The sequence below is a fragment of the Anopheles ziemanni genome, chromosome 2, assembly GCF_943734765.1.
Source record: "Anopheles ziemanni chromosome 2, idAnoZiCoDA_A2_x.2, whole genome shotgun sequence".
NCBI classification, from domain to species: Eukaryota; Metazoa; Arthropoda; class Insecta; order Diptera; family Culicidae; genus Anopheles; species Anopheles ziemanni.
The window spans coordinates 94,270,030-94,295,984 of record NC_080705.1 but is presented as its reverse complement, the minus strand read 5'-3'; the positions used below and the strand labels follow the sequence as shown (position 1 = coordinate 94,295,984).

General features: G+C 47.0%; 3 protein-coding genes across 4 annotated transcripts in view; 2 read left to right on the top strand and 1 right to left on the bottom strand.

Annotated features, from left to right (window-relative positions):
• LOC131294820 (uncharacterized) overlaps positions 1 to 8,606 on the top strand; it is a 38,077-nt gene extending 29,471 nt beyond the window's left edge. Inside the window, exons 4-10 of the mRNA XM_058322866.1 lie at positions 404 to 521; positions 605 to 823; positions 898 to 4,721; positions 4,801 to 5,024; positions 5,097 to 6,567; positions 6,664 to 7,147; positions 7,232 to 8,606. Of these exons, the coding sequence (XP_058178849.1) occupies positions 404 to 521; positions 605 to 823; positions 898 to 4,721; positions 4,801 to 5,024; positions 5,097 to 6,567; positions 6,664 to 7,147; positions 7,232 to 8,470 (7,579 nt within the window). The 3' untranslated portion in view covers positions 8,471 to 8,606. The remainder of the gene's footprint in view (positions 1 to 403; positions 522 to 604; positions 824 to 897; positions 4,722 to 4,800; positions 5,025 to 5,096; positions 6,568 to 6,663; positions 7,148 to 7,231) is intronic.
• Positions 8,607 to 11,483: 2,877 nt separating this feature from the next.
• LOC131294819 (uncharacterized) lies at positions 11,484 to 12,256 on the top strand. The gene is made up of 2 exons (XM_058322865.1): positions 11,484 to 11,797; positions 11,876 to 12,256. Exons 1-2 carry the CDS (start codon positions 11,600 to 11,602, stop codon positions 12,254 to 12,256), a joined length of 579 nt encoding a protein of 192 aa, XP_058178848.1. The 5' UTR covers positions 11,484 to 11,599.
• Positions 12,257 to 13,212: 956 nt separating this feature from the next.
• On the bottom strand, positions 13,213 to 20,839 carry LOC131282530 (ATP-dependent 6-phosphofructokinase). Of its 2 annotated transcripts, none has more exons than XM_058312023.1 (6): positions 20,681 to 20,839; positions 18,724 to 19,220; positions 17,199 to 17,307; positions 14,822 to 15,010; positions 13,462 to 14,747; positions 13,213 to 13,380 (listed from the first exon to the last, which is right to left on the bottom strand). In XM_058312023.1, the coding sequence occupies exons 1-6, from the start codon at positions 20,828 to 20,830 to the stop codon at positions 13,239 to 13,241; spliced, it is 2,373 nt and encodes a 790-aa protein (XP_058168006.1). In that variant the 5' UTR covers positions 20,831 to 20,839; the 3' UTR covers positions 13,213 to 13,238. The 2 variants fall into 2 exon arrangements, with proteins under 2 accessions (XP_058168006.1, XP_058168005.1); XM_058312022.1 differs by lacking the exon at positions 17,199 to 17,307 and adding an exon at positions 16,285 to 16,393.
• Positions 20,840 to 25,955: the final 5,116 nt, after the last annotated feature.

Below are 25,955 nucleotides of genomic sequence, written 5' to 3'. Positions count from 1 at the left end.
ACTGGCCAGAGAGCCCTTTTTGAGAGTTGTGAGACAGAAGTTCGAACATGTCTAAACGAAGCTATCTAGAATCATTCATCCTGCTGATTGCATTTCTTGTGACGCATTTCGTTATCAGTAGCGAGTGTATACAAGGTACAGAAAACACTGTTATGTGATAGATTGTGTACGGGCGTGCGGGAATAGGAGCACATGTGTACCCTTCACTTCAAACACGAACATCAAAGATTATATACGTACAACTCTAATCAAACCTAATGGAGCAGAATTGGGAGAGATCAATGATCTGGCTGCTAGTGGTCCTTATTGTTATTGCTATTAGGGAAATCTTTAAATCAAGCGGAGTAGGAATACTTCAAAAAGCATAGTGTAAACACTAACGTACCTTTGGTTAACATTCCAGCTCACGTGCACACGCATCCAAGAGTCAATGTGAGGACCCCAACGGCGACGAGGACGGTGGTTCCCTAGGGGGATCCGATATCGATGACAAAGAGCTCAGTAACAGTGGGTCAGAAATTGTAAGTTCAATTCTACATCACTCGCTTCCCCGGCGCTTTTTCCAAAGTACTTATATGTCAAACAATTATGATTTGTCTTCCAGATGAACTACCGTAGCTCACCGATGGACGAACGGGTCCATTCGCCACAGCAGTTGCTGGTGGAAAAGCCGTACAAACCGAAGTTCCACAATGCGGCTCTGTACGCGAAGGTAGAGAGCAAACCCGTGGCCACCGTCGGGCCCGTGGGAGGAGGTTCGCAACAGCTCCTAAACGCTGCGGCAGTTACTGCTTCAGTGAACCCTTCAGTGTCACACTACTTGGTAAGGAACTTGGTAGATAATTCCTCCTAACTACAGACAGCTAATTTGATATCTTATTTCCTCTTCGTTTGCAGAACGGTCAAAACGTGGAATCGCTCGAACAACACATTTCCAAGCTGATCTCCCAGAACGAAGCGATCGTGGAGGTGGTCGAGGCACCGTTGCAGAAAAAATACCACAAAATAACCGGCATCAGTCGGGGTATTTCGGTCAGTGGCACTTCTTCTTCCCACTCTCCCTTCACACAATCATCTCCGGCCGCAGTCCCAAACCACCATACCACCAGCGGTGTTTCCAGCATTCCGACGCAAAATTCGCAGCCCCTGGCCTCTACACAGGATACAGCTGAATCGCGACTGGCCATTGCACTGCAACAGAAGCGACATGCCGAAGAACAGCAGATCAAGCACCAGATACAGATGCAACAGATGCTGCAAGTGCAACACCAACAACTTCCGCATCAACCATCGTACGTTGCCACTTATAGCCATCTTCCCGGGCAGCAAAGTGTGATAAACCTTACCAACAGGCCGGTTGTGACACCGAAGTCGGCTCTAGGCTTGCAACAGCAGCCACAGCCCCAGCCGTTAGCATCGGTTGTTGTGGTGAATGGGATCCTTCCTACGGGTACTCCAACCCCGCCATCAAGTGGCTCGATGGAGAGTGCTTCCGGCAACACTGTCGTAGCTCGGGGTAATCAGCACAATAACGACGGTGGCAACTCGTACCAACCATTGAACCTTACAAAAGTTATCGTTCAGGAACAGATTCCTACAAGCAACACCAGCATTACTGTTCCGTCGAGTTCGATGCAATCCACGGCGCCGCACACGCTGCCACCAGAATCGGAAGATGGACAAGCAGCTATTCAGCAGCATCCTTTGCCACCCTATCGGAAGCGCACACGCGAGCAATCGTTAGAAATGCAGCTTTTGAATGTCCCTATTTCAACGACGGCCGCCGAGGTGGTAGCTGCTTCAGTGTCCATTGCAACGGCAACGACAACGACCTGCTCGACAACTACTCTTCCCGTTTCGACGACGGTTTCATCCGGTGCGTCGACGACCGTGAGTGCTTCTCAACCACCGCACGTTCCCCTTCACATTCAAGTGTCCAGCGGAAGCGGTCACAGACCAACGCCAACCCCTACCCCACCCCTGACGATAACGAACCACCCGCAAAACCCGGAACGTTCCATCATCAAGGATCTACTGCTGAATTCGCGCGCCTTCGGAGTGGTACAAAACCCGGACGGTGAAAATGGCGAAAGCCTGTACACCTGCAAGATGTGCAACGTGTCGTTCCGGGATGTGGATTCACTGAAGTACCACATGATCTGCTACTGCCAGGGTAATGGCAGCCCGTCATCGTCCAGCGCACCGATCAGTCCCGTTGGATCTCCGTCCGCGGCCGCGGCGTCGTACATTCGTTCACGCTCGGTAAGCAGCCTGAAGCAGCTGGCACGATCTTCGCTGAACCCACCGCCCGCAAGGACACCGGCGTCACTGACTAGGCTCGCAAAATCGCAACTGACGCGTCCGAGGACAAAGCCGGAAAACATTTCGCTCCCAGCGGATTCCTCTTCACCGTCGTCTTCTTCTACACTGTCGTTAGGAGCGAGTAGTTCGTCTGGCTCGTCGAGGGGAACCGTTGTGGATATGGTGCAAAACCCCTTACCCTCACCGGGGCCACTGCTAGGAAACACCCGGTTAGTAGATTCCCATCGTACAGATTCGGGAAAACCGCAGCAGAAAGCCATCGGAACAGACAATGAAGTGTCGCTAACGAAGAGAGCTCGTGTAGGAGTGATGGAATCTTCTGAGCATGCTAGTACCAGCAACCAAAAGCCACATCACCCCGCCTCGAGTGTGGGACACAATGCTCTTCAGTTGTTCGGTGGCGAAGTGGAAGTGGTCGCGAGGAAAGCAACCTACGAAGACGAAGCTGCCAAATTATCGTCGAACGTCGCCTCCTCGACGTTGCCTGTGCACCGGTACACTGGTCCCGGTGCTACGTATACCCAGACTTTGGGTGGAGGGATGGAAATAGAGGACGAAGAGGCGCATCAACGCGCGCTACACTATCGGCAGACGCTGCATTCCGGCAGCACACTGATGGAGCTTGCTAGGACGGAAACATCCACTGGTCAGTCGGTTCCGCCAAAAGTGACCGCCACTACACCGACACATTTCCAATTTCCACCGATCAATTCCATCACCGCTTTTAATCCGCTGACACTTCCTGCGGTTCCTGCGCCACCGCCCGGTCAAGCCTCGCAAATTGTACATGGCGGAAAGCTTATTCCCTTCGTGCAAGGAATGCCGGGTCCGAACACACTTTCGTCCGTTGGACACACCGTGGAACTGCTGCACTCATCGATGGAGAAAAGACCCGATCCGAATTCCCAGTCACTGTTGACTATCGTCGTTCCTTCGGGAGCAGGAAATGCTCCTTCCTTACCAACGGCCCATCCGTTGGCTAGTTCTCTACTGGCCATTCAGCAACCTGGGGTGGTAGCCAGCAGCTCTTCGTCGTCGTCGCGTGTACACTTGGAAGCACCTTTGAAGAAACAATCTTTGGGTGTCCCGAAGAATGGTCTTTCGACGCGCGAAATATGGTCCCCAGCGAAACAACAGCAACAGCAGCAGCAGCAGGTGCTGCAACACCAGCAGGCCGACTTTAGCAGTCCCTCACCGACGCAGGCCGTCCCTAGGAAAAGTTTCAATTTCACCCGTATGGCGGACAATGTAAGCCCTCGAAAAAAGTCGGACATACCATTGTTTTTAGGCGGCGCAGAATCTAAATCGAAGCCCGAGGAAATACGTTACTTCAACTTCGAAACAATGATATCCTCGTCGGAGATTATGATCAAGCCTCCACCACCTCCTCCACCACCATCGGCCACCGTGGCTCTTATGGTGGACACTTCGTCGTCGGTGGCAACCTCACAAGAATCAACCAATGCAGCCGTCCCTGCTTCACCGCGGCCCAATAAATTTCTCCGACCAAATTCGTTGCCACTGAAGCCGGGTACATTCACCCCAAAGCGGCACCACGGCATAACACCGACGAACAACACGATGCCACTGATATCTCCCGAAACCCCGCGACCTTCGAAGAGTTGCCGTGAGCTGTACTTCAACGGGCACGCTTACACCAACATTGGACTGAAGTCTAGCACGAAGCCATTCTATTGTACCGTCAACAAAACGCAACCGTTCTACTTCCAAACGCAGAAGCAACTCTCGATGTACAGCAACTGGCAGGTGCATCCGGAAAACGATCCACACCCGCTTGGCCTGAGGCAGGTGACCGTGATGGCGCTGTACGATTCCAACCACCACCGCGATCGAAAGTACTCGATCGCCGGTCCGCGGAAAGTTCCGCTCGCAATCGTCGGAAGTCGTCCGGCTGGAGGCAATATCGTTTCGTGCGTTTCCAGCGAGGGACAGGTACGCGTTTCACCAATGGAGGTCAAATCAAACGTGCCCTGTCCACCGGCTTATGTCCTAGCGACGCTGGCCGCGCAACAACCGTCTATGGCGACCCTTCACCCTCCGACGCGTTATTCTCGTGAGTCGCCCTCACCGGGGCTTCAGTATAGCGAGAAATCAAAATCTTCCATCGATCAGACAGTTCCTAGCGCTGATTCGGCGCTTATGATGGTGACCACTAGCGGTGGGGGATCGCGTCACGCATCGAGGAGTGCTTCCGCCGAACGGGCGCTATCGGGAGGGTTTGAGAGCACGGAGGAGTACACGTACGTAAGGGGTCGCGGTCGGGGGAAGTATGTGTGCAATGAGTGCGGTATCCGCTGCAAGAAACCGTCGATGCTGAAGAAGCACATTCGAACACACACCGACGTTAGACCGTATTCTTGCCAGTATTGCAGTTTCCAGTAAGTTTAGATGGGACTGAATTCTTACCCACCATACCATAACATAATGCTAATTCTCATCTCTTTATCCATCTTTCAGCTTCAAAACGAAAGGCAATCTTACGAAACACATGAAGTCGAAGAGTCACTTCAAGAAGTGCACCGAGCTAGGACTCAATCCAGTGCCTGTGCACGTCGACGACGATGGTGGCGACATCGATATCGAGGGCGATCAGCAGTCGGTCTCAAGCGAACGCACATCGACGATCCCGGGTGATTCCGATACGGCCACCGATACCGACGGTGATGAAACGGATGATAGTGGTAAGAAATACGGAAAAGTTGCCGGGTCAATATTGTACAATTTCCACCTAATAAAATGTCTTTCTATTGCAGATGAAATGAAGAGTCGTCTAACGGAGCACGAAGCTGCAGAGGGACTTCTTTCACTCTCAATGACAAGACCAACGTCAGCATGCAGTAGTTTGGGAACCGGGCAGCAGCATTCCGCCGGCGGGGGCAATTCGGAGCCGACTGCAGCGGCCGCAGCGGCCTACATCTCGCAGCACATATCGTCGTACCTAACGCCAGAGCAGCAACAAAGTCACGGCCTACTGTATCCAACTACGTCACCAAATCCTTCACATTCTCCAATGATGATGAACGTTCAGCAACAGCAACAGGTGGATTCAGCAGGCCATGCAAAGCTGGACAGTGGTGGTGGTGCAAGCCTACCTCGGCGGATCATTACCTATGGCAATGGGCCAAAGCTGGAATTCAATCTGCTGAAACATGAGCAGTACTATTCTGATCCGAACCTGGGTAGCAAAAAGAAGCGCGAACACGAGCGCAACGCGTTCCCAACGGCGAGTGATGAAGCGGCGCGTGCGGGTGATGCCGACGATGAAGATGACACTGCAAGGCCGATCGATTTGACGAAGAAACCAAGGCATCAACAGGCGGCCAAGGCATCAACTGGCAGTGCGTCTTCGCAACCGTCTTCCTATCATCAATACGATGACCGTCCGAGGAGCGACCATCAGACGAGTCAGAGTCAGACGCAGCCACTCGCAATGGTTACACCGCCCAATTCCCAACAACTATCGGTGGGTGGTCAGCATCATCCAATGATTCGTCCGCTCGATCGTGAGCAACTGGCACTGCATCAGCAAATGTACGAGAATCGACTACGAGAACCGGTGACGCAGCAGTTGGAGCAACAGCAACCCCAACCGCAAGTGATTGTGCGAGTATCGGATGTGTTGACACCGATCAGTGGAGCCGCAAACTTGCTCACCACACTGGTTTCAAACACGGATAAAATTCCGATGATTGTCGCACCATTCGAGCCGTCTGTTGGAACCACTCCCGGCGGTGTCGATGAGAACTCCTACTTCCACGAGTACCTCAAAGAGCGAGCCCTACAGGATACGCGCATCAAGCAGAGTCAGATGAAGCCCGGAAGCAGTATCGTTATGCGCGAACAGCAACACTCTCAACCACCTGCTGCGCCGCCGCAATTGCATGGCCAGTTGGCACAGGAACAGATCCGATACAATGTGCAACAACACCAGATTCTTCTTCAGCCCCGCTACGAAGATGCACACGCTCCGGCAAGCGCTAATAACCCCGGTTTGGTTGCTCAGGCGCCACTAGCTACCAAAGCAACTCCACCCCCAGCAGCACTACCCCCCGTGGCCGCTGCCACCGGAACAACTATTACCCCTTCGGCTGCTGCCGCTACCATCCCGCCACCTTCGACCGAGCGAGTGTATCGCATATTTAGTGGCAAAAACGAACGACATAGAGTTTCACCAACGACGGAACCGGCGGCAAGGAGTATTCCGGCGAGTCAAACCAACGAAATGTCTTCGATGTCGATGTCGGAAGTTAAACTCGCAACGGAAACAGTGCGTTCGAAACAAGAACCACTTGAAATGGAGGGAAAGCATAACGCTCCAAGTAATGTTTGTTCATCGGTGGTCACAAATAGCACTAGTAGTACCGCCGCTTCCTTACGAATGCTGAGCAACGAGTGTCCGCTGGTTTCGGAAAATGCATCGCCCATGGATACACTCGCTGAGATCGCCGCCGGTTCGGTGAAACTCGACGTGTCCAAGGTGCAGCAGCTCGTGCCGGAACCGTCGACCATCGCCGCACTCACAGTGATGCCAACACCGGCTACGGTTACACCGAACGCTCGTTCGCGGTGCAACAGTTTCAGTTCCAACGCGAAGGTGGCCCCACAACACCCAGTACCAGAAAGTGCCAAAAATCTTGCCTCCGAATATCTAAAGCTGGCCCAATCGGTCACGAGTGGCGGTGCGATGCGTAAGCGGGCGGACAGTGAAAGTGCTAGCGGTGGTGGAATATCCGATCACGAAATGTCGCCCATCACCCTGGTCAACCCCCCACCCCCGATTGCACCAGCCGTACCGGTTTTACCAGTGGTGATCGCACCCGTTCCCGAAGGTGTCCATAGCAAGCCTATAGCAACGGTTGCTCCCATCGTGGCCAACATTGCTCCACAGGCAACAATGCAGCAGCAGCAGCAACAACAACCGCCGCCTACTGGTGCATCGGTGACCGGAAGTGGAACTGGGTCAACCGTTGTTGGTTCATCCGTTCCGGGGGTGGAAGTGGCAGCCGGTGGTGGTTCGGTCATGGGTCCGGCACGGAAGGTTGTCGTCGTCGGAGAGGATGGATTCAAGAAAACGGTTGGAGGAGGCCGACCGGTGGCGAGCGCTGGTGGAGAGTTCGTTGGAACACCGCCCAACGCGTTCACACCTTCCATGCACCAGGAGGATGGCGGGCGGCCGGTGTGCGAGATTTGCAACAAAAAGTTCCACAAACTGTCCCAGCTAAGCATCCACATGAACATCCACTACATGGAGCGCAAGTACCGCTGCGAACCGTGCGGCACGAGTTTTCGCTCGCAAGGACTCTACCTCAAGCACGAACGATCGGCAACGCACCGTAACAAGGTTTCCATGACGACGACGTTCGGTGTGGCAACGGATACGAACCCGCGCCCATTCTACTGTCGGGACTGCGAGGTAGGCTTCCGCATTCACGGGCACCTGGCAAAGCATTTGCGTTCGAAAATGCATGTCCTCAAGCTGGAATGTCTCGGTAAGCTACCGTTTGGGACGTACACCGAAATCGAACGATCCGGCACAAACCTCACCGAGATCGATACGTCCGATTGCGAAAATTCGCTCTCGAGCTTGAAACGGCTAGCGGTGCGGCTGAACGTCAAGGATCCGGCGAAGGTCCTCCCGGCAGGAGGTGGTAGTAGTGCCAGCTCCAGTAGCTCAAGCAGCGGGGCAGGAGGAATAATGGGCGGTGGCGGTGGTACCAGTGGCAATGAAACGGACAGTTGCGATGATAACTTCGGTATGGAGAATGGCGAAGACGAATCCTCCCCGTCCGGTGGATCCAAAGACGACACGACTCCCGGTGGCGCACAAGGAACTCCGATGACCAACGGAGGAGGAAAGGATGGTGCATTGGAGGCTGCTGCTTCCACGCCGTGCAATGGGGGAGGGGAAATGCGCAATATAAACAACAACGTGAAGCGAAAGATGGACGACTTTTCCTCGCCGGCAATGGTTGCGGAAGATGTGGCAACGTGCAGCACGGCGACGGCAAATATCGTGTCGGAAGCAAAGCGACCCCGATATAGCTTAGAGTTGCTGGATGCACGCGCCGGAAACTCCGGTGGCCCGCAGGAAGAAAGAGAAGGAGGTGTTGCCACGTCCACTAGCTAAGAATAACGCGGCGGCGATAGAAGGTGATGTCCCCGTGGGTGAGTGCCAATAATTGTAAATCCTATGCTAACACCTGCTACCAGTGGTGGTGATGGTGTGTGTGTGTGTGTGTCCGTACCGTGATGCAGTTTTAGTCAGTAAGCAGTTCCAAAAGGCGTATGGCAAGTCATCAACATGAACGACATACACGTAAATTACGTCAGGACGCGATTTTAGGTTATTTGCGGCTCTAGAATTAACTAAAACCCGGTGAAGGAAGATTAAGGGAAGGCAAGGTGAATGGAATGACGGTTATATTGGACAGATGTCCACCATTAGAGTAACCTAGCAACGGGCGCGTTGGTTTCCTGAGATTATCGCTCTTACCGCGCACTAAGAGTGATCACGTATAGATTAGAACGATGTGCTTCGTTACTTTACGGATGCGACAAGTGTTCGAGAGTGATATAGGCTTTAAGTGAGAACGAACGAAACACGTAACTAAGATGGGGCGCAAATCCCCATCAGCCAACGTACCAGATAAAAAACCGTATCTTTTTAAACATGAATCCTACACATGAAATCGCACTTGCGACGTTGAAGAACAGGCTCACAGCAATGATGGGAACATTTTTTCGATAGTAAGCAAGATATTTGCGACATTAGTGGTGGGCTAGAACGACTTAGTAATGAACATACTGAAATGATAAGCATATCGTGTATTATCGAGGTCGAGTGGGGTTGATTTTTGCATGAAAAGTCTTTTATATTTTTCCTAAACGATCCCGAAGAACTTCGTATTTGTGTTGTTTTTCATTTTTGTGGATATAACTGGGACTGGCCATTTTCATTTAAGTGTACAATGTCCCTGGTTCGTTTGAGTTTTATTTTGTACACATAAAATGACCAAACTATTTGAGAAGTATCCCACATAATACAGTAAAAACACATGAAGCAGAACTTTTTGCTTGTAAATTTGAACTTTACACAGCAACATATTGCATGCGTATATTTTTATACTGGACACACACTTGTACGTACAATGCAAGCAAAAATGGCACGAAAGGATGAAGATCCAAGGCATTTTTGGTGTGTTGTAAAGATTTTTTCCACATAAATGAACAAATTTTCATCATTATATGTAGTCGGAAAGTCAGCAGACCGTATCGTTTGCGAAACGAAAAGGTAAAACTGAAAGGGTCCGCTTGGACTCGTTTCTGCATATCAGCATGTTTGACCACCACCACCATGACGTTCGATACGAACAGACATCCAAATTTTATCGATCTACAGAAACTATCAATTTTGAGACCAATTTCTTGTAACGAAAATAGAGTGTGATTTGTTTGTTTGCCTATGGTTGCCCATTTGTTACAGGAAGCTACAAGGGCTTACTAATATTATTTCAATTACATTACCGTCTTCCAAATATTGCAACGAATTTTCTTTTCCCATTAATCAATAATGTTGGTTTATCCAAGTATTTTGGAGGAAAGCACATTCGAGGCTATCCCGATGCTTTCTATTTGATTACGACAACAATGGGTTTTATAATGCAACGTTTTTGTTTCGTTCCCCTGAGGTTACTTTGATCTATTACTACATCAATTAGAGAAGAGAAACCGTATATCAGCATTAGAAAGTGAAACGATTAGCTGTACGTGTGACGAAACCCGAAAAACATAAACAAACGTGTCAAACTGGATATGAATGGAACAAAATGATATATATGATATATTAAAGTAAAAGCTTTTGAAAGCTACAAATAGATTTATACACTCATTATTATATACAAATCATATACAAGTTAGTTATAGCGAGAGAAACGTGGTTTATTAGCGTAGCAGTCTTGTGCAGTGGGGGGATCTTATATGGAAAACAATAGCATCTATATTTTTTATAGGTTTAAAAACCAAAACCAGGACACACAGTCAGCCAACCAACCCGATGAAATGAGGCCACCATCACGAGCAAGCAGGATTTGATTAAATTTCAATTTCTCTTGAAAACATACAAACGAATGAAGGTTTTTGCCCTTGAATATTTTAACTGTATCAAGTGTATTTTTCTTAGTGATAACTTTTAAAAAAATCGTACGGATTTCGAAGCCAATGATGCAACACAGTGGATGCCATAAGATAAAGAAGAAGCTCATTTAAGGAATCCAACCTCCATCGGACGGATGATTAGGTTAGCAGAGAGATGAGCACACACCGTACAGGCATGGTCCCGGTGGCAAGTAATCTGATGATAAGCGTTGTACTAATGCGCGATCATCATGCATATAAAGTGTCACGTACATACATACAAACTCACTGACGATTGTGTATAAGCTTAAATATTTATGGTGAACACAATTTGCATGCATCCATACATATATTGTATAAAAAAAAATTATGATACTATATTTTGTAATACAAAATGTCGGTTGAACAAGACGAATATTCGCAACGGTATAAAGAAACATCCTATCAGCTAAGAATCTATCAAATAAGTGGATTTGAAGAAATATACAAAATCCTCCGGCCGAAGCGACGGAGGAATATGAGAAATGGTGATGAATCTGTTTCTTTTTTTCATTATTTTAATTCATCGCTTTCATTTTTATCATTTCCATACCATACCATTTCTAACTTCCGAAAATTATTAATCCAAGCAATCCTAGCGAAAATATTGTACAGTAGCGTCGATTTTCATTTGAAAAAACGCTAGACAACAAAAAGGGACCTCCATTAGCAGACTTCGGAATGGTGCCATCATCAGATGAGTTGAATCTTCATGACTCAGCTTGAACTTGAACCAGCGAGTTAGCACCGGCTTATCTCCAGTAGCATGTGTGTATAGGTGATAAGAGTTCTCACAGAAAGGTCCCTTTTCTGTAAACTATGCTATGCTTCGGGGACGGGAGCGATCAAATGTTCTGTTCTGCATACTCAGGTACATGGGTGTTCATTTTGTTTCCCACACACCCTGTGCTGACGGACACTGATCGGATCGATGACCGTATGCATCACACTCGATCGGCGAAAGCGATACCGGGCAGACAGTGTATCGCTCGTGACGCTCGAGGGCAGAAGTGTGTTGTGCCAGTAGTGAAGGACGAATGTTGGTTTGGGTTTCGCTCGGGTGACCGTGCAATTTTTTTACACTATGGCTACGAGTGACAGCCCCCAACTATCCCGGGTGGACGTAGTGTTTCTGGCGTACAAAGCGAGTGCCCGAAACAACAGCTCCGTCACACTGGATAGTGTCAGCACGGTCAGCTTGTACGAGTTGGAGCGGCATCTTCGGATGAAGCGTGCCGAACGGGCCAGTATGAGTGCGGAAGCGTACAATCACTACCGCTGGGTAGGTTTACTAGAGCCCGTGGGAGCTTCTGGCCACTGTGGAATGTTTATTTCTTTCTTTTGCTTTTCGCTCGATCAGTACAATGCAACCCTGGTGACGGAACTGAGGACTTCCGGCCAGGGAAAGCCGAGACCACTGCTCCGGGTGTTCCACTGGTACATCGAGACGTCGAATGTGGACGCATTTCGGATGGATGGTCAACAGTGCGAAGCCGTTTCTTTGGTGGTGGCCGCCGAAGTTGAGCACTGGTATGGGGCGAGACCTGGGGGCCAAAGTTCTAGTGGAAGTCGAGCGCGTGTGTTATCGTTCGGCGAACTAGCAGATACGCCAATTAGCAGGAACCACCATCCAACGACCGCGATAAAACGACAACCGATGGTATATCGCCATCCAATCCCTCATCGGAGCACGACATCGACGTCCAGGCAAACCCTCGAAAGGATCGGCGAGGAAGTGTGACCCCAGTGTTTGGAAAAGAACAATGTATTAATTGCTAAAGAATGTTCCTGCGTGAGTCACTAATGTGTCTTTCTTTCTGACTAATGAAGAGATCGACTTCGACTCGATCACCTTAGATCACAACAATAAATTCATTTATTTTTCATATACCACGCCATTTGATATTAGCACATACATAGTAACGTGTTAGTGGCGGGGTTTGTGTATCGTTTGCCTAGGGGAAGGGAAGGAGAGTGTTCTTTGCTTACACTGTTAATAATAATATCTCGTCTATGTTTATCATCATTCTCTCCTTTGTTCGTTTGCGAAAGAGAAAGATGGAGAGATACGATCTAGGACTTATGGCGCAAGTACATTGTACAGTAATGGGATCTACAAGTTGGGTGTTATTTGTTCTCGGCATTAACTATTTTTGGTATAAATATTACTCTGCTTCCATCCCACGGTTTTTTCACTGCGCCATCGCCTCATTGCCTAATAGAAAAAAACATTAACTCAATGGCGATAAGATTGTTCGAACACAAGAAAATAATAATTTCTTGTTGCGTAATACTTGTCACTACTAACGAGGAAAGCAAATGAGAGTGGTGCTACGACTTTGATCGCGCAAGAGCAAACAACATACCACAAACAACAAACATTCCCGAGGGGAACAAAGACGACGACATAAATGATAAATACTATCCACATGAAAAATTAACTATGCAATTAAAACATAATCATACGAGGGATTTTTTTATAAACCCTCTGCCAACGTTGTGAGGAGATGAGTTGTTGGCAACAACACATCCGTTGCCGTATCTTGATCTTTCCCTAATGCCCTGAAACAATTTAACTAAGTAAAGCTTTGGAGGCATCCAACTAAAGTCGCGTAACAAAGGAAGGACGATGAAATAGCCCTGTTCAGGTGGTGGCGGTGGAAAAGAAGGAGAGACCAAACCATGATTCAGCGACTCGAGAAGATTCATCGTTCAGGAGCACCTTAGGCACAGGGCGAATCGGTGGACATTTCCTCCTCAACCGTGATGTACAGGCCTTCCTCCTCGTAGGTAGAATCGTGCTTGGCTAGAATTCTTAGCAGCGGGCGCAACTTGAGCCACCATTGGTGCTTGGGAATACGTTGCCTGTGGGGGGAGGGTAGAAAGAAGGCAAGAAACGTGTCGTTAATTATCGTTGTTGCTCACGGGATTGAGCTTAACACTTACTCAAAGTTCGTCTCGCCGATCAGTTCCTTAAGCGGGGAGAACTTGTACTGGCGGCGCACCAACCCCAAGAGGCAGGCGGTCTCCGGTGCCTTGGCCTCGATCGTGCCGTCCGGTTTCGTGTTCGCCTTCAGCTGCTCCACCAGCCACTCGACACACTTGGCCGCCATCTTGGTGCCCATGTTGCGATCGAATGGCGTCGGCGAACCGCCTTGCTGCATGTGGCCGAGCACGTTCATGCGCGTGGAGAACAGGCCCTTGCCCTCCTCCGAGTACAGCCGGTAGATGAACTCGGTGTTGTAGTTGTCCGAGGCCTTCTCGTTGCGCAGGATGAGACCACGCTGCACGCCGTCACTCATCTTGGACGCCATGTGGTACACGTCCTGCTGCAGATCCTTGATCGCGAACTTCTCCTCGTAGATGTAGGCCGCATCGGCACCGCCCGCCAGTCCGGCCACCGTCGCCAGGTAGCCACAGTAGCCGCCCATGGTTTCGATCACGAACACGCGCCGCTTGGTGCCCTGCGCCGACTGGCGGATGCGATCGCAGATCTCCGTGATCTCGTTCAGGCCGGTGTCGGCACCGAGCGAGAACTCCGTGCCGGGCACGTTGTTCGAGATGGTCGACGGGATGACAACGAGCGGGATGCGGAACTCCGGGAAGCGTTCGCGCTGGTCCGTCAGCTGGCCCGCCGCGTGATACGCCTCAAAGCCACCGATGATCAGCAGCGCCTGGATGTTGTTTTCCTTCAGGCGTGCGGCGATCTCCTTGAACTTGCCCTCCGGCAGCGTACGCTTGGTGCCCAGGAATGCACCACCCTGTCCGACCCATCCGGTCACATCCGACCACTCCATCTTCTTGATGTGGCCCGCGACCAATCCCTCGATACCGTCGTGGATGCCCATCACCGTGTCGCCACGGTAGATGCAGTTCCGTACGAACGACCGAACGGCGGCGTTCATGCCGCACGCCGGTGCTCCGATGTGCATTACCGCCATCGTGTATCCGCCCACACCGCGACCCTGCTCGTCAAACGCACTCTTGGGTGGCTTCAGACGGGTCAGCATCTTGTACGTCTCGAGGTTGCGCGCGAACGAGCGACCGCGTAGATTCACCGCCAACTCCCAGTTCTTGTCCTCCATCGCCTTCGCGACGGACTTCGTGCGCTCGACGCACTCCATCAGCGGCACGCGTACGGCCTGGTTACCATCCAGCGACACGACGCACGGTTCCGTCTTGTCGTCCGCTTCCATCAGTGCCAGCACGGCTTCCGCACCCATTCGGCAACCCTGCAAACGAAAGGGAAACAACTCGATAAAAACACACCTCGATTCCTTCGGTCTTCAAGCCGTTTTCCACTCACCAGAACACGATCGAAGGCGCTCGGATTGCCACCACGCTGCACGTGGCCAAGCACGGTGATACGCGTGTCCTGCTGCAGTCGATCAACGACCACCTGTTTCACCTTTTCCGCCGTGATGGGATTGCCGTCCCGATCGATCGCACCCTCGGACACGATGATAATGTTCAGACGCTGTCCGGCGGACCGTTCCTGTCATTATCCGCGACAACCGATTTTAAAACCAAAGAAAAGCGGAAAATTAACACCTTCTTTTCTCCCGTGGCAAGGGTAGCAGGGTGGGGTGTGTGATGGGTGAATGGTGTTTGATGTGAGGACGTTTGTATTGCAGTGAATGAATGATGATTTCGTTTGACAATAGACTAGCTTTTAAAACGATGAATGATGAAATATGAGATGGAGTTGTGGGAAAAGTGGTGGGGTACATGTTAGTTAAAAGGGAGCAACAACAAACACAACTCTAACTCTACTGAACAGATGCCGCACTTCTTTTTGACCCGAAAGAATCTTCACTGCCGCCCAATGTTTGTAGACACATGTCGACTTAGCATAATTTTGATTACAACTCAAGTGATAGTGACAAGATTGGGTAGCAATGTGAAGTTCTTATGGGACTGATAGTTTTGTGAGGTTAAAGAGAAAAACAAACTGCTTGGAAGCAACATCCTTTTGGGAGCCTAAAAGCGATTGAACACATTCTGCTTTGTGGTCTGAATGGGCATATCATCATGTATATTTTTATTTTATCTTATTGCACATTATGAGTGATGAAGCAACGAAACACATTAAGCTTTTGCGTGACGCATTTTTGGCTAGAAAGCTACGAGTTTGAAATAGATCATGCAGAAGTAACAAAACTGAAGCAAGAAGGATGCAAAAACGTTCAAAGATTGATGATTTTGCTTTGATGGTCTTTATTTAAACGAAATAATTACACACTGGAAAATAGATACAACCAAATGTTCAAAAATAAAAATTAAAACTAAACAAATATCCAGTGTAGTGATGAAAAAGGCATAATATTCCTACAAACAAAAATGCTAAAAATTGAAACGACAACGATGCAATTGAAAGCCATCAACGAAAGTAGGCGGCGCAATAACAATTACTTCCCACCAAAATTCAATTTGCTCCGACATGGAAAGGGGGTCAACAGAGAGGGGAAGTAAGACAGAAGCCTTGAGGGGAAAACATATGGACTTTAAATCATCAATCAGAAAGCTACGAAGCTAAAGGGCGAAATCGAATTCATCATCCGGTTGTACGGTTCCTAAACTCTAAACGAAAAAAGGCCGTTTTCCTTCGGAGCGATTTTCGCAGGACACGTAAAAGATTGTAAGACAGCGTTTGGTGTAGGACAAGTTTGTTGTGTTCTTCACTAAGTTCGGTATTAGTGTCATTTTTTTTCGGGAAAGGAGGCGGAGCGGGAGCATTTTTGGGGACATTATGAAGCTGGTGCTGCGTACCTGTAGGATCTTCTTACACAACTTTTCTGGCCAATTATGCACTACGGGATCTTCCGGTATGAACACATAGTCCGCCTCGCTAGCTAACGCAGCCATTATGGCCAGGTAACTACAATCACACAATAAGTAAGTAAAGAGATGTTGATCAACAATGAAACGGATAGGATTAACACAACATTGAGGTACGATGGGAGCGGACATGGGGCGACGTATCTTTTTCTTAACCAACACAACATAGCACAATCAGGACGTAATTCGAGTAAAACGATTTATTGCCCAAGAAAGTGTCGCAGGATCCTTCGGACGACATGACTGAAAACAACGAGCTATTAGTCAGCATGGCGCATCTAATGGCCCCTTTTTTTGTAGCACCAAACACCATCGAACTATTAAATTAATCTCTGTGATCTCTGATCGAAAAAGAATGAAACCGATGAAATTTTGGAATCTGAACCGAATCATATTCGAACGGTTCTTATGTTGATGTGAAAAGAGTAAGCTTAATGTTGTACCATAAATGTTGAATACCAATTCGTTGATGAGATGATGCACAAATGATGCAAGTGCTGCGAGGGCGGGATAACACAATGGTAGCAACTATGGAAAAAAAAAACATCAATGCATTTTGTGCCTGTTTGTATTTGCTGTGAAGCACTCCAATTGTTGTTTGTTAAACGGTTCCAATTGAATTTTGCCAAACATGCCAAATTTAATTTAAAAAAGCATATCATGAATGATCTTCTGCGATGTTGGTGTAAGTTTGTGTGTGTGTGCGTTGACCATGCGATAAACGTTAATCTACAACACACCAGGGCGTAACTAGAGCATCTTCGTGGCCGAAAACTGATGGATGAAAATGTGTGTTTTTCGTCTAGTTTTTTTTTGGTTTGGTTTTGCTCTGAAAATTTTCTTGCCTGTGTCAATTGCTTGCAGAGACGTTCTGGCCAATCGGCTTTCGGTGGGTCTTCGGGAATGAAAATGTAATCGGCCTCGACGCACAAGCCGGCAACGACCGCCAAATAGCTGTGAATACATGAGCAACATGGAAAATTTCGTGGAGTCGCGATCGTGGTGGGGATGATTTTGTTTTTTAAACCCATAAACACGCTGATCGTTGTTGAAGTAGTATGATACAATTGTATTGCTTGTGGAATTTATACGAATTTAGAAACGAATCGAGATGCTTTTGTGAAAAGGAATGCAACGAATTTGAAACAAACTTTTCTACGGCTACATGAAAGGGTGGCGAACCAATTGGGTTTAGAAATACTTTATTAACATGGTAGAATAAACATATTTGCCATGTTTTTGGGCATCCCATTCCGTGCGATCCGTTTTAAGTTAAAAATGCTTCAAAAATCAAGTACAAAATATACGTTTTACTGGATTTCGGCAATACATGAAGCAGATTTTCCTTGTCGTTTAAGTTATTCACAAAGGGGGGAAAACTGTTCAACTTCATGCACGGATGTAACCGACCTGCAACGAAACTTATTTACGATCAGGCCAAGTAGAGACAAGACGTTTCTTTGCCTACCAAGTGTCACGAATCAAAGACAAAAAGGGGAAGGGGTTTCGGCATTCCGGACAAACAATTGGGAAAAAATCATTCTGGTCAGAGACACGGCAAAGATGGTTAGGAAAAAAAAGGACTGCAGTGGCTTGGCTTCGAAGACGTGCGCGAGCTTTTAGTGAAGGTGAAAACTGGTTGTTTGTTCCGCGTGCGAACAGGTCTTATCTGCGAACGAACGTTTGAACCATGACCATGCAATGACCATATCTGGTTCACGAGATTTTACGCCACTTTCGCGCTCCAATTATCCAATAGATCCACAGACACGCAAGACTTGCCGGGACAGCCGGGACACCTTCGCACGCATCACAAGAGTCATTGCAAAATGCAAACTAGAATGTGACGCTTGACATGACAGAGATAACAGAGAGGGGGTGAACCGTGCCGAACTGGCATGGAAAGGGGAAAACGGGTGGGCAGAAGAGAGGAAACAGTGGGGCGGGGAGGCTTGCCTGTTCAAGTTTGTCGCAAAGTTTCGCCTCCCAGTCGCGCGGCGGTGGAGACTCCGGAATGAACACATAGTCGGCCTCGGAAATGACGCCAGCAACGACGGCCAGGTAGCTGAAGTTGTTGAGTTACGTTTGTGGTCATGAGTTGAGGGAGGGGGGGTAAAGAGTGTGGTCAAATTATTTTCTTTTCTATACAGCTTATGTTGATGATCGATCGATGAAATCGATCATTGAATGGTCTTCCGTAATGTGAACCACATCCGAACAGCGAAAAGCGGACAACCTCCCGAAGGCATTATTGTTGTGTTTTTCTGTGCTTAGTTTCGGGGTTTCACAAAAACCAAAACTATTCGACTGTTCGAATCCTTAAAAGATTTCCTCGGCAGATCTTTTTTTGCTCTTCGACTGGTCACTTACCCACAATGGCGTCCCATGACCTCCATGATGAAGGTGCGCTGATGAGAGTAGGCCGTGCTGACGATGGCATCGATCGCCTCGATGATACGGTGCAGTGCCGAGTCTGTGCCGATCGTCATGTCCGTACCGCAGAAGTCGTTGTCGATCGAGCCGACCATGCCGGCGATGTGCAGGCTCTTGAACTTGATGCGTTGCTCCTGGGTGATCCGGTTGCTGGCGAGCAGCTCGTCCAGCAGGCTGCCCCACTCCTGCCGGAACAGGTTGGCACCGGTCAGCGAGCCGTCGCCACCGATCACGACCAGGTTGGTGATGCCGTGGCTGATGAGGTTGTGGGCGGCCTGAAGACGGCCAGCGCGCTCACGGAAGTCCTTGCAGCGGGCCGATCCGATGACGGTGCCGCCCCGGTGGATAATGCTCGACACTGACGACCAGTTGGCCTCGACGATGTTCTCGCCACCGTCCACCATGCCCTGATAGCCCTCGCGGATGAAGTAAACCTAAGTTGACAAGAAACATGTTAGTACACCCAAAGACTACCTACGGTTCTGTAAACGATCACAGGAAGATCGCGAAGGAAAATAATCATAACCCGCGCGAGAATCAGCCAATTGGTGATCAAACATGTTTTTCTAAACACTACCAAATTAAATCAACTTATCAATCCACCCGTCGTTCCCGTTTTGATGAATGAAACTGTTTACTCGGTTGTTTCGAGTACAGCTTAAGGTGCTGTGCACATGTTTCCGTTCAATCGTGCCAATCACAAACAAAAGCAATGACAACATCCAACACATGCACCGACACATGTGCGTTGGGATCAAGCTGCACAGCAAAGAAATTCCAATAAAACGTGGTACGAGCCAAATAAAACAAAGCGGGCGCCTGGTCGTTTGTAGAAAACAAAGTAGCCTTTTCCATCGCATACGTGTACGGTATGGCATCCGAAATTCTTGAAGGAGTTGCTTTCAATGGACGGTTATGTAAATATCTGGAATCGGTGTTTGACCTTCAAATTAACCTTTTAAATGTTTTGGGTACCATCCCACCATTTATTGCCAGTCTGAAGGTCAACTTGGGGAGACATCCAATTATCATACGTCCGATTCGTGATTCGGTAAAGAAAACCACACTACAGCCTCTGCACCATTCAGTATTTAGTCGACGGTCTTACATGAGCTTAGTGTGGAAAAAGTCTCACATGAGATAAGCAAAGTTTCCAAGAGTCAACACAACTGTTGCATGAAAGTGAAAATAGGCGACCCATAAAATGTCGTAATCCTTCTGCAATCCTCGATAACGCCCACCCTATCAATGTTGGTGTTCAAAACCCCTTCCCCCTCCCGCATGCGGTCGACAGTGCCGATCGAACCAATACCATTGCCGACCGTCAATTGCACGCTGATAATACGTTGTCTAACAACGGCGATGTCATGGCCATGGTCGCGACCATCGCGGGTGAAATATGAATCAAACCCGATTCGGACGAGAGTCGAAGGCGTGTACACCGGCGCGCTTTTCCCACCCCAAAAGTTGTCGTTTTATTTTTGGATCCTGCGTCCTAGCCCCCGAGTGTCCTTGTTATTGTTGTTGTCTTTTTTTTTCTTGGTAACATTGCCATGGTTTTTGCCAGGGGAAGAGGGCACGGACTCGGCATTGGCAACGGCGGTGGTCGCGACTATGAAGAGATCATAGCCAAAACCTAGTAGGCCAGCATAATTTAAAACTTTACTCTGGCGCTTTTTCTTCCGAAAAGCCAAAGCATTAACTTTATGGTTTTCAGTATGCAAATTGTTTGGGGATATTTTTAGACGTCGAACACGTCGACCCTCTACGCAACCGTTACGCCGTCTCGTGTGGTTGCCCAATAAAAATATGCGATAGGACAGGCTTCAGTTACAGAATCTTCCCCGTAGGGAACCACTTTCTCTGGTCAGGGTGTCAAATCATGCGTTCTTACCTTGCATCCAACGTAAATGCCCATCCGCACGACAGCACGGACGGCGGCATTCATTCCCTGCGAGTCGCCCCCGCTGGTGAACACCGCAATACCCTTGCCCTTGTGGGCTCCATGGTGGATAAACCGTTGCACTGCTGCGTTCGAAGACATTGTTTTCCTTTTAAGACGTTAAACTGGATGTGGATGTTTCTGCCAGGAAACTTCACGGTACCACAAGGTTTGAAAAGAAGGGAAAAGAGAAAAGTGTTTCCTATAATAACACACAAACACCTCACAACCACTTCATACACAGGACTCTAGCAATTGTGGGCAAAGTCCTTAGAGGATTATCGAACTCCTTTCATCACCCGGTGGGTCATCGTACCAACGGACGATACTGATTAATTTGACATTCACAGTACTTTGCGAGGGCCGTATTTGTACTCGTCCGACAAACGGCCACCTCCTCTTTTATTCGTCCCGGTTATATCATGCACAAAACTAAAAGGAAGCACCATTCCGTCCTGGCACCCTTTCTCTACGGTCACCGTTTGGTATGCGTTAACTGCACAAGTTCACACTATTTTACACCATCTCCGGAGAGGATTAAAATCGCAAAGGAATCAGGAAATTAAGGACGAAAACTGTTGGTTCAACGATCGTTCTAATAAACCTCCAAGGCACGGACAGCTTCGAGGACTTGTTAGGAAATCGTACCGCGTATGAGGACCAAGATTGAACGGCTCGCGTTAGAAGTAAACCCGTTGTCGGGCGACCGGACACCTAAACTGAATGCAAATAAAATCCTGCCAGATCGATTGATCGTCGAAGCTCACCGAGGATGCAAGGAAAGCAGTCGGCCGATCCGGTTTCGGGCGCGCTGGTTGTCCACTCTTTCAGTCTCGCTGCTGAAAACACAACTGCTCTGCTCGGTTTTGGAAACCGAATCTTTTCTTTCCCGTCGTCGCGAAAGGTGAACATCGAATGACATCTCAAGGTGACTTTATAGAGAAACGGTGTCTAGTGGTTGTGAATGCCTCGGTAGAAACTGGTTTTATGTATTGAGGCAGTCTTGCGCTGCATGTTTTTGCCGGGAAGCCGTGGAATATTATGGTTATTCTATAACCAGTGCATTTTACTTACTTAGTTTGTGTCTTCGAGACAAAAACATTATAAATGTGTAACTTAGTGAGCACATTTCATCCGTGCGCTCAACGACCGCTAGGCACACAAACATTTGTCAACAGTCAGCTGTCAAATGCCGGCAAATTCAGAATGGCGCAAAAAAAACATTCAAACAAATTTATTTTTCTTTTTTATTTCGTTAAATATTTCGAACTGAGGTTTCAGCAAGAAAAAAAAGGTTAAATAACGAAATTAGTTTGGGCCCAAAAAGTAGGCACAATACCTTTCATACATAAATCACAGTATTGCATCATCATAAACTACGATGTAAAAAATTGAATGGTGCAAGATTTCTACTTATATCGTGATGCACAGGCACTCAATGATCGAAATAGTGCGTCCAAAGCCGGTAAATGTTTATCTTCCTTCGGCGATACAGCCGGTAAAATTAGTTTTTTGTTTTCGTTTTTGATACAAACTAATGTGTGTTGATGGTTTTTTTGAATATACCAAAAACCGGTTTCGAAACCATGTGCTCCCCAAGTTCGCGAATCGTGCCGGACGTCACGTGCAGTTTTTTTCCTTCTCCACGTCTCAAGTTTGTAGTGCTACTTCGAAAGAAAGCTGTAGCTGGAGAAACGTTAATCATGCACCCGGTATGGGAACATGAATCACCTTATTGAAGCTATCGCAAGCATGACGCAACTTACGGAAAGCGTAGAGCAATTCTTTTACTCGGCTTACTCGTTCGGCGGTTCGATATCGTGATGAAATTTACGTTTTCGGACATGTTTATCGAAACCCAGTGAGTATATATTTGTTATCAATTATTTTGTCCCGTCTCTTTTGGGGAGTTTGATAAAAATATAGAAGAAATCAAACAACTAAAAATTCTAGTTAATATCAGCACAATTTTGTCGCTGAACTTTTATTGTTTTTTTTTTATTTCTTTTCGTTATTTTCTTAGCTGGCACATATAATACAACCGATATAGAGAATGTAAACAGCGACAGAACCTTAAACGAATATTCAAAGGGAAAATCTTGCGATGTTTTTGTTTTCCCGTAAGTGTGCATATTGCATGTGGCCAAATTTGTTACAAACTTTCCTCTATGGTTTGCTTCATGCTTTTGGTTTACTGACATTAGCTCTTACTCTTTGATTTTCTTCAGCTACCGACTCTCGGTAAGGGTTTCAGAATTGATTATTGAATGGATTTAATCACCTCACACTATATTTTCAAACGAAGATAAAAATATGTTTTGTTAGTTTGAATGGTTCTTAGCATGTTTTGCGCTATTTGATTTATAAGGTAGCATTATTTCTCGCAAGAAGCTGGTCGTTAGGTCTGGTTTCCTAATTATTGCTGGAATCTTTAAAATGTTTTTTTCCTGTAGTTATTGTTTTTTACTGAAATAGATTATTTAATGTTGTAAATTCTTTTCCACAATTAATTCGCCAAAGCTCCCACAAAGCGGGTGGTGAAGTAGGTTTTTTTCCTTCGCCTTTTTTCATTACTTGTATATTGTGTACAGTTCTGGTTTAAAAACTGTGTATTGACTTGATAAGTTAAGCAAAAGGTGTATAACACGTTGTTAAATTTTCCTGCTCAGTTAATTTCGTGTTTCTCTAATGAAACACTGCTTGTTTACAAAGCATAACTGGAAACATATCGAGGAACAAATTTAAAAAAAAACCTGTGCCACTTTAGCTACATCTGGCAAACAAAGTTGGTCGAAGTTTTAACAATCCTCTATCATTAACTTTTCTTCACAGAAGTTTGTCTAGATCTTCTTCTAAGCTAGCTGCAACGAAGGGAAGGATCAATTATAGCGATGAGATGGAGAAGAAACGTGACTATTGGACCGATGAAACACATGTTGGGGAGCAGCTTACTCCTTCCAAATTATCCTAGCTATTTTGCCTACAATTCACGTAGAAGAATGTTTAATCATACTGATTGAAGCAAGATACATACGATGTCAAGATGATATGGAAATAGCTATAGGAGAAGTAGAACTTATCTTAAGATCAGTTGACAAAGAAACCATCAAAGCGTCGAAGAAGTGCAATTGAGAAAATAGTGTGACATAATTTACCTATTTGTTCATGAGTTCTGTATCCGTCCCGAAAAGCAGTATAAAACATCTCCGCAAAGATTTCATCCAATTCAAGTGTTTTAGTAAATTTAAGATGTGTTTTCTCATATATTGGAAGTAAAAATTAGGATAGTATTAGGTTGGATACAGAACAGAAAGGATAGAGAGGCATAATGAGAGGGGGGGCAAGGGAAAAACAGATCATGAAGATGGATCGATTTGTGTTAGTTGTTGGTTGTTTCATCATAATTTCGCTTTATTTCAGCTGTTTTCAGGATGTTTCGCTTTTTCCATACATACATGCAAGTATAGGTAATTGTAGTTGCTCAGTTTCCACGTGTTTGCTTTGAATCTGCTTGTTTGCTTGCTTGCTTGCTGTTGTTTGAGTCTCTGTGTGTTGAATTTTACTTGCGACCTGTTTTATTTCCCTCAGCGATATGCTGCTTCTGCTGCTGCTGCTGGTTCTACCCTGCACTTCACCGCTGCATTTTCCTCGCTTTCCTTTTCCGCTGCACCTTTTTCTAGGAAGGTGGCGCGATTCTGGTAGAGCAAGCTCTTTTTTCCTTCCGCCATCATCAAAATAAGCTGCAGCCTTTGGTTTGGAAAATGTGTCACCACTACAAAAATAACGCACCATACCACACACACCCCCCCCTTCTCCGTGTACCGTAAATCATGGCGCGCAACATTTTACTTCTGGTAACCTCAAATTGGAAAAATCCACAACAATTGTATCATAAGATTTATGAGGAAAAATTTGAATAAAGTTTCAAATCTACTTCATCTGCAACAGAGATCCTCAATGAGTGCGACATGCTGGTAAGAAATGCTTTCCATTTGTTCGTATCCGTACTTTACAAGTTTGATTATTTTTGCTTGTTTCCAATGGTTCTGCATGGGGCCAAACTAAAGAGTATCGTAGTTCTGTGTGCTTCGTCAGTGATTTGCTGCGGCCGTGTTCAGCTTAGTTGCTTTAATTTCTGTCTTTATCTAATACAGCTACTGCAAAGTGTTGTTCAGTGACCTCTGATTTTCCTGGAAGGAAGTAGCATTTTGCTGTTATTTCGTTAAACGTTGTTTCTCTTGATCTTTTGTTTTGATTTATTGACGACGACGACGACGAAAACGACAGCTTTCTTCTTGATGTTTCTTCACAAGAGTAATGATTTCCATTTGCTTAGTTAGTTTGGGTCTCATATGTTGCTTCTTTTTCATCTTCAGCACAGTTGTACCCGCCGCCCCCCGCTTGAGACGGTTGTTGATCAACAATGATGTAAGACGACAGTGTTTTTTTTTTCATTTAAGTAGTTTGTTTCATTCACTTGCTCGGTTGTCTTGGCAACGACTTCCGGTACATACGGGAGAATAATCCTCCCGGTAGTGACCGCACGTACAACGAAAAACTAAATGAAAAAACGTACCTTTTCCTCTTCGCTTAAAAGTACAGAGAATTTTACTAACTGCTTGCTTCTCTTGCCTCGCTCGGCCATTTCATTTAACATCTCGTTTATTTTTCTTTAGTAAAAGGACTGGGAAATGTGGGTTTTTCGATCAAATACAACACGGAACATCATCATCATCAGATTATCAAGAATCATCATCACACACCAAAATCATCATCCCTCTCTCGTTTGTGTGGAACATTGTGCAACAAGGGGAGAGTTCGAATAGCGATCCTTTCAAAAGCGCTCCACCCGAAAGGTCCTTCTTCCTTTTCCGTTTTCACACGCACGCACAAACAAACATACACACACAGACAGACAGACAGAGACATACAACTGTGTTTTTTTCTTGCTGTGGGTGGTGAAGATCATGTACGGATGAGTTCGAGTTCGGGACTTTTGGATGTGTGTGTGTGTGTTTGTAGACATTTATAGAAGAAATTTTCATCATATATCATTTGATTTTTCCATTATACAAAAATGGGAACAACACAGAGGCATGCGCTAGTCTCTAGAGTAGTGAACCTTGGCTTTTTTTTCGATTTTCGAGACTGTGCTTGTTTAAAAGTAGCGATAGCATTCTCTTCTTCACACACCGAACGAGAAATAAGACCAGTTTTTTTTTCTGAA